The 8,846-nt window shown below is 40.6% G+C and overlaps 1 protein-coding gene across 3 annotated transcripts; it reads right to left on the bottom strand.

Annotated features, from left to right (window-relative positions):
* Positions 1–1,796: 1,796 nt before the first annotated feature.
* On the bottom strand, positions 1,797–8,610 carry LOC115157204 (interferon-induced protein with tetratricopeptide repeats 5-like). Of its 3 annotated transcripts, none has more exons than XM_029705268.1 (2): positions 8,391–8,610; positions 1,797–3,626 (listed from the first exon to the last, which is right to left on the bottom strand). In XM_029705268.1, exons 1-2 carry the CDS (start codon positions 8,393–8,395, stop codon positions 2,213–2,215), a joined length of 1,419 nt encoding a protein of 472 aa, XP_029561128.1. In that variant the 5' UTR covers positions 8,396–8,610; the 3' UTR covers positions 1,797–2,212. The 3 variants fall into 3 exon arrangements, with proteins under 3 accessions (XP_029561128.1, XP_029561136.1, XP_029561144.1); XM_029705276.1 differs by having other exon boundaries at positions 1,797–3,609; XM_029705284.1 differs by lacking the exon at positions 8,391–8,610 and adding an exon at positions 6,887–6,921.
* Between the last annotated feature and the right edge of the window lie 236 nt (positions 8,611–8,846).

Here is an 8,846-nt window from a genome sequence, read left to right as displayed (position 1 = left end):
ACCCTTAAAAACCCTTAACCAACAATGCAGTTCAATAAATAGAGTTCAGAAAATATTTACTAAATAAAATAAAGTAAAAAATATAAAATAAAATAAAAAGCAACACAATAAAATAACAATAACGAGGTACCGGTACAGAGTCAATGTGCGGGGGTACAGGTTAATCGAAGTAATTTGTACATGTAGGTAGGGGTAATGTGGCTTGCAGAGTGAATCTTAGCTCTCCTGGTATACTCCTCAGCCTTCCTCTTTGTCCTCAGTGACGAGGAACGCCAAAATCTCTTCGCAGACTCTCTTCTTGAGTACACCAAGAAGAGAGTCTTGGTGGCAGATCCCTGTGATCCGCTTCATCCTCTTCCTAGCCTGCTTCCTGTCCCAACTCTCAGTCTGAATCTGGTAGGCCTTTTTGAAGTATGTCACAGCGCCATCCTGGTGTTTCTTCTTGTAGAACAGAAACAGGCCGAAGCCAGTGTAGCAGCGCTGCTTTTCTGAGTCACTGCTGGTATCATCCTCTAACAGGACAGTGAACATCATCGGAAGTTGCATTATGGCCTACATACAACATGCAAGTGGGGGCATTTTCAGCCAGTTATATCCCAATTGTATTTTCAAACCCAAATCTAAAATAAATTGAATAATGTTGGCCATCATAACATCTGTCTCCAGATGGTGATAGTCAGCACTACAATGTTTCTGTCACCAGAGCCATAGCCTACCCCTTTATATACAGCCTACTCACTACACATACTAATATCTGTCATGAAATATGTTTCATTTAGTTAAGAAATGTATCTTTCAAGGTGAACAATGTCAAAATACTATTGTCTTATTGTTCCTTTTCGACTAAATGAAAGGTCAACTCACTGTCAAACTTGCAGCGACTCCCTCCAAACGTCTGGCAAAGTGCCAGCATGGAAATACTTAGAGGGAACAATAAGAAGATTTAATATTTGGCCTTTATGTTTGTTTTTGGAGCAAAGTAGAAAGAAGCACGTTAACAAGCTCAAAGATCATCACGTTTTTGGCAGTATGTTTTATTACCTCTTTCCCAATGTTAATACCAGTTACAAGAGCAACAACAGATGAACGGTCGGTGAAGATATCTAATCAAATGAAACTGTCTCTCATGAGGACCGCCACAGGAATGAAAGACCCAGAGTTACCTCTGCTGCAGAGGATAAGTTCATTAGAGATACCAGCCTCAGAAATTGCAGCCCAAATATATGCTTCACAGAGTTCAAGTAACAGACACATCTCAACAGCAACTGTTCAGAGGAGACTGTATGAATCATGCCTTTTGGTTCCTACATGATTCCATATGTGTTATTTCATAGTTTTGATGTTGTCACTATTATTCTACAAAGTGGAAAATAATAAAATAAAGAAAAACCCTTTAATGAGTAGGCGTTCTAAAACTTTTGACCGGTAGTATATTTTTACTTAGGTACTTTACACCACTGGTTAAAATGGGGACCCTTTTCATCCTCTTATCTTATCCCAACATGGAGTTATAAGCCCTCAAACACACTCTGTCCACTTGTGACAACCAGCCCCATTGCGGGGTTGGATATCATACAGTATGGGGTTCGTTGTCACAATGTTTGCTAGTAGCTTATTCCTTTCTTTGATCAAACGATATTCCTAACAAAATTCAGCCTTTTATGCCGTGAGGGTAACATATGACATTTATAGTGAATTTTTGTGTGTATGTATGCTTGCACATTTGTGTGTGTGTGTGCGCACGTGTTGGTGTGTGACAGAAAACATATGTGAGAGAAAGGCAAAGAAGGGAGCTCTTTATATCACAAGAACAAAAAAGCTTGGGATTTATTGTATGCTGGCAGTTGCAATGTTGAAAGTGACAACCAACCCCGTATTCCATGTGACAACCATCCCCAACCATCCTCCCAATGCTAATTAAGATGCTAGTTAGCTTGACCAAGGAACTGGTTTGAAATATATATTTCTCTCTTTCCTCTTTTCAACAAACATTGTTCACGGATACTCCGATAATTCAAACATATACAAAGATTATTTTTTAAAACTTTTAACTACGAAAAACACCTAAATTCCCCTCAGCCCAATATTTTGTCATTCTGAAATGAATTGTTATTTCAAATAATTCACAAATTTTAACCTCAAAATTATTACACAGCGCCATTTAAATTGGGAGTAATTAGCACTGTGACAACCAACACTGGTCTCCCCTATATCATTTCAGTTTCATTCCTTTGCCTAGGGCATCTGTAAGGTCATTTGTGTCTGAAGAGTGCACCTCGACTCTCCTTGGCTCTTGAGCGTTCCTGCCTTTTTTGTCTTCAGTGGCGAGGAATTCCAAAATCTCAGAGGCCTCACCAACTCTCTTCTGGTTAGCGATCTGCTTCAGCCTATTCCTAGCCCTATTCCTGTCCCAACTCTCAATCGGAATCTGGTAGGCTTTTTTGAACTGGGTCACAGCACCATCCTTGTCTTTCTTCTTGAAGAACAGAAACAGGCCGAAACCGGAGTAGCATTGCTGCTTGTCTGAGTCACTAAGGGACTCATCTTTCAGCAGGTTGGTGAAGATCTTCATCGCCTCCTCCAGCTGGTAGTTGTCTCCGTAAGCCTCAGCCAGGTTCAACCTGAATTGGACGTTGGATGGCTTCAGTTCCACAGCTCTGGAGAAGTGATGGATGCAGAGCTCCATCTTCTCTTTTATCTGGCGTGTGTTGACCCATCTCCCTTTCCTCTTCTGCTCAGACATCTGGTTGAACTGATTTTTGTGACACCGGCCGATTTGGTAATGCATGAAGGAGGAGTTTGGAGACAGTTTCACAGCTTTCTCCAAAACCTCCAGGGTCTCATTGATGCCCTCGTGACTGAAAAACTCAGCCACGTAACGTATGACGTGAGGCACGTCAGGAGATAGTCTGAGGGCCTCTTTGATGAGTTTCATGGACTCATGTCTACTTTGGTTTTGAAGCTTTAGGGCTAGCAGGACCATAACCTCAGTGTTATCAGGCTCTAAGGATAAGGCTTTCCTTAGCTGAGTAGCACCTTCAGTATGCGCATTCCTCACATATCCTTTCCTGGCTAACCCCTCCAACCTGTACAGGACCATGGCATAGCCCACGTTGAAGGATGCATTGTCTGGATCTCCCTTAAGAGCTTTCTGAAAGCTCTCCTTTGCCCCCTTGTAAAATAGCCCCCCAAGCCTTAGAAAACTCCAAGCCTTCTCACCATGTATTGAAGGTATACTGCCTTGAATAGCAGTCGTAAAACCCTTATTGATGTTTTCCTGCTTTCCAATGTAGGCATCCACATCATTCATGTTCCTTGAGTGATAGTGAACCCATGCAAAGTTAGCATAGGTTACCAGTAACTCTGTATCCTCCTGTCTATTCTTCAATGCACTCTCAGCCTTGTGGAGATACTCAAGAGCACTAACATTGTTTTCCTCCAGGTGGCTCAGAAAGGCTAGTAAGTTGAAATATGTGGCATGGTTCGAAGTGCTGAACTTCATGATGCGATCCAGAAGTTTTTCAGGGAGGCTGTCCCGGTCCTTGATGTCAGCCTTTTCTATTCCCCGTGTAAAGTGACACTCAAGTGCTTTCAGCTTCACTTCCATATCTGTTGTGACAGAAGCGCTATGAGAAAAAGAAAAATACACATTAGCATTTGTTATTATAATATTATTATTAGCCCATCATTGTTGTCGTTATTATCAGCCATCATCATCCTCATCATCATCACAACAGCATGGACAGTACCAGTCAAAAGTATGGACACACCTACTCATTCAAGGGTTTTTCTTTATTTTACTTTTTTCTACATTGTAGAATAATAGTGAAGACATCAAAACTATGAAATAACACAAATAGAATCATGTAGTAACCAAAATAGTGTTAAACAAATCAAAATATATTTTATATTTGAGATTCTTCAAAGTAGTCACCCTTTGCCTTCATGACAGCTTTGCACACACTTGGTATTCTCTCAAACAGCTTCATGAGGTAGTCACCAGGAATGCATTTCAATTAACAGGTGTTAATTAAAAAGTTAATTTGTGGAATTTCTTTCCTTATTAATCCGTTTGAGCCAATCAGTTGTGTTGTGACAAGGTAGGGGTGGTATACAGAAGATAGCCCTATTTGGTTAAAGCTAAAATATATATATTTTTTTAAATCAAAAGCTCAAATAAGCAAAGAGAAATGACAGTACATCATTACCTTAAGACATGAAGGTCAGTCAATACAGAAAATGTCAAGAACTTTTAAAGTTTCTTCAAGTGCAGTCGAAAAACCATCAAACGCAATGATGAAACTGGCTCTCATGAGGACCGCCACAGGAACGGAAGACCCAGAGTTACCTCTGCTGCAGAGGATATGTTCATTAAAGTTAACTGCACCTCAGATTGCAGCCCAAATAAGTAACAGACACATCTCAACATCAACTGTTCAGAGGAGACTGTGTGAATCAGGCCTTCATGGTCTAATTGCTGTATAGAAACCACTAATAAAAGAAACTAATAAGAATAAGAGACTTGCTTGGGCCAAGAAACATGAGCAATGGACATTAGACTGGTGGAAATCTGTCCCTTGGTCTGATGAGTCCAAATGTGAGATTTTTGGTTCCAACCACCGTGTTTTTGTGAGACGCAGAAGGTGGTTCCCACCATGAAGCATGGAGGAGTTGTGATTTTTCTTCATTATTTTCCTCCAACCCTACCACCCCTCCGCTAATTGGAGTAAACTAACGGACAACAACACTTAAGCTTCTATTTCCAGCTAAATACATACTATATACATTTTACGGACACAATGTATTTTACAATAGTTATCTTTTGTTTGTTTTTAACCCCATCCTTCAGCTACTCTTACCCCTTCCCATCTATTTCTGAAGACCATCCAGTTTGATTTATATTTGCCATATATTTTAACTGTGTTGTTTCACAAAAGTACTGAATGTCACACCCTGATCTGTTTCACCTGCCTTTGTGCTTGTCTCCACCCTCCACCAGGTGTCTCCCATCTCCCGTCATTATACCCTGTGTATTTATACCTGTGTTCTTTGTTGGTCTGTTGCCAGTTTGCTTTGTTCGTCAAGCCTACCAGTGGTTTCCCCCCTTGCGCCTGTCTGGTTCTAGTTCCTGGTTTCCCGGTTTTGATCATTCTGCCTGCCCTGAACCTGTCTGCCCGTTCTGTACCTTTTGGACTCTGATCTGGATTACTGACCTCTGCCTGCCCTTGACCTGTCATTTTGCCTGCCCCCCTGTTCTAGTAATAATATTTTGTTACTTCGACACTGTCTGTATCTGGGTCTTCCCTAAAATATGATAGGCAAGGCTATAAGCAAATGGGTAAACCGGGATATGACTAAAGAGTTAATCAGGGTGATTTTTCATAAAAATAGACAGGTATTTTCCTTTCCATGGTAGCAAGATCTTATCTATTTTTGCTAACATTATATGAAAATGTGTTGTAGGGAGATCATTTCTTTCTTTCAGGATATGAATACTGCGTTTGTCCACATTTTATTTTTATTTATCCTTTATTTAACTAGGCAAGTCAGTTAAGAACACATTCTTATTTAAAATGACGGCCTATCGTGGCCAAACACTAACCCGGGCGACGCTGGGCCAATTATGCGCCACCCTATGGGACTCCCAATCACGGCCGGTTGTTATACAGTCTGGAATCAAACCAGGGTCTGTAGTGACGCCTCTAGCACTGAGATGCAGTGCCTTAGACCGCTGCGCCACTCGGGAGCAGTGTCAGACCATTTTAAACTACACAGTAATGTAAAAGTTATTTTTTTGTGATCCATTACGTAATATAGTACACATAATTTGTTTGCAATCCAGAGAGGTTAGAAAAAGTATATTGATCCTCTATGAGGCTGTGCAGAGATACAAACTGTGGATTTAAAGAAAACATGAATCATCAGCGTACAATGACACCTTTGTTTTTAAGCCCTGGATTTCTAGCTTTGGCTTTGTAGGACCAACCCTGCCAGGCAGGCTCAGAATCTTGAGGGGCAGTGCTGCTTTCGTTGGTCTCTGACCGCATTTACCTTTCCGTCTTGGCTGCGTATAGGCTACTTGCAGTAAGCCTATAAAACAGATAAGGACTTCTCCTTAGTGTATGGGTTCGGGGTTCGGGACCGTTCCATCATGATAGGACAATAAATAAACTATATTTATAATTTATTTAACGTCTATATCTGATATCTGCACAAAATTGAAAGCTCTCTCTGTCACAACTCCTTCTCGCAGACACACATGGGCTATGGCATTTGCAACCAATATACCAGCACATACCCACATACTGTGCCTTCTATGTCCTCTGTTTGCTGTGTTTTATCCATACCATGTTGATTCCTACCTAATTTCAGGTTTTTGAGTACTTTTGTGTTCCAGTTCCTTATATTTGAAGATGCATTATTTTACTAATTATCTTTTCTTCTCATGCTATCTTATGTACTAATAAATACTATAAATAGAAAGTCGAATTAGACTGTAAACTCTCCTTCCAGACTCACATTAAGCATCTCCAATCCAAAATTAAATCTAGAATCGGCTTCCTATATCGCAACAAAGCATCCTTCACTCATGCTGCCAAACATACCCTCGTAAAACTGACCATCCTACCGATCCTCGACTTCGGTGATGTCATCTATAAAATAACCTCCAACACTCTACTCAACAAACTGGATGCAGTCTATCACAGTGCCATCCGTTTTGTCACCAAAGCCCCATACACTACCCACCATTGCGACCTGTACACTCTCGTTGGTTTGCCCTCGCTTCATACTCGTCGCTAAGCCACTGGCTACAGGTTATCTACAAGTCTCTGCTAGGTAAAGTCCCCCCTTATCTCAGATCACTGGTCACAATAGCAGCACCCACCTGTAGCACGCGCTCCTGCAGGTATATCTCACTGTTCACCCCCAAAGCCAATTCCTCCTTTGGTCGTCTTTCCTTCCAGTTCTCTGCTGCCAATGACTGGAACGAACTGCAAAAATCTCTGAAGCCGGAGACTCATATCTCCCTCACTAGCTTTAAGCACCAGCTGTCAGAGCAGCTCACAGATCACTGCACCTGTACATAGCCCATCTGTAAACAGCCCATCTATCTAGTTACCTCAAACACATACTGTATTTATTTATTTATTTTGCTCCTTTGCACCCCAGTATCTCTACTTGCACATGCATCTTCTGCACATCTACCATTCCTGTGTTTAATTGCTATATTGTAATTACTTTACCACCATGGCTTATTTATTGCCTTAACTTACCTCATTTGCACTCACTGTATATAGACTTTTTGTTTTATTTTGTTGTACTGTATTATTGACTGTATGTTTTGTTTATTCCATGTGTAACCCTGTGTTGTTGTATGTGTCGAATTGCTATGCTTTATCTTGGCCAGGTCGCAGTTGCAAATGAGAGGCTAGTTGAGAACAAGTTATCTGGTTAAATAAAGGTGAAATAAAAATTAAATAAATAAATATGAGAGCTACACGTTTCCCTTGTAATTATTACACCGTTCTGCAATTTCCTTCGGGAACTGATCATTCGTGCCTATTTTCGTGCCAGCGAGTCTTTTACCCAAGCTTTTAACCATTATTTCATCCTTGAAGAATGAAAATCTGGTAATGATTGTGCCCTCATATCTCTGTCCGAAACTGTACACGTTCGAGTTTGATTTTGTAGACAGTATCGCCTGGGATCAGTAGCACTGTAAGAAATAATTATTTCACCACACTTTCAGGATCTTCATCCTCTTTTTCTTGGAGACCATTAAGTACCAGACTTTCTCTCATAGATCTAGTCTTTATTTCGAGTAAGGCTTCTCTCAGACGTCCGTTTTAATCGTATTGATTGTTTGTTTCTTTCTCCATGGTCTCAGCTTTTTCGTCACTCATCTCGAGTTCGTTACCACTTAGTTCAAGTATGCCCAGTTTGTAATTTATCGATTTAGGCAAGTCGGTTTGCACACTTATCATTCCCGGTGGTGAAAACCCTAAATCGTCGGTGTCCGTCGTTTTCTTTTGGGATTGGTTCTCAATGCTTACTTTCCAACATGTTTGGGTGTTGATTGTATCGGTAATATTGGTCGATACATTTCTCTAGCCTTATAATTATTTTACCCAGATTGAAGGTTATTGCACACGAGTATGTGGAGTGAAGTGCAAATATTTAGTCAATTTTCCAGATATTGAATATTCTGTTTTTATCTTGAGGCGTTCTGCAGCGCTGCGCTCAGTCCGCATTGACCACCACTCTCTCTCTTGCTCTCTCCTAACACAACAACATTGTTTATTATTGTGTTATATTAAGTACATTAGAGAGATGCACATACATAATCTCTATGTCATTCAATTATGTTATAATTTCTGTAAGAATCTTACCTCATTTTACAGTCGATGGCAGATAAGACAGGCTACAGTATCGAGATGATAAAAATCAGAGACACTACCTAGTTCCAGGTATATCAAAGCGTTTTATTTAGCAGAAACGAAAACGAAACTGATACAGGTACGTGCTTGCCATATATGTCCATTCTGCCAATAAGCTGTGAATGAAGGACAAGAATACCATCAACAACTGAATCAAAATGCATCTAGGATGTGCACGCACCATCCTAAAGGCCTGCATCTTTTTTTTCATTACTCGTTTTAACCAATTGATGGCGATTTGTAGCTACACTCAAACAAAATGCTGGGTTAAAAACAACCCAATGTGGGTTATTTGGTAGCCCAGCGCTGGGTAAATATTGGACAGAACACACGCTGAGTAATTTTGACCCAGCCAGCTGGGTTGTGTGAATAACCCTGTTGTAAAAGGAAGCAGAACAGAAACTGGCT

This window comes from Salmo trutta, chromosome 2 (genome assembly GCF_901001165.1).
Source record: "Salmo trutta chromosome 2, fSalTru1.1, whole genome shotgun sequence".
NCBI classification, from domain to species: Eukaryota; Metazoa; Chordata; class Actinopteri; order Salmoniformes; family Salmonidae; genus Salmo; species Salmo trutta.
The sequence above is the reverse complement of the archived record's forward strand: the minus strand, read 5'-3'. Positions and strand labels throughout refer to the sequence as shown.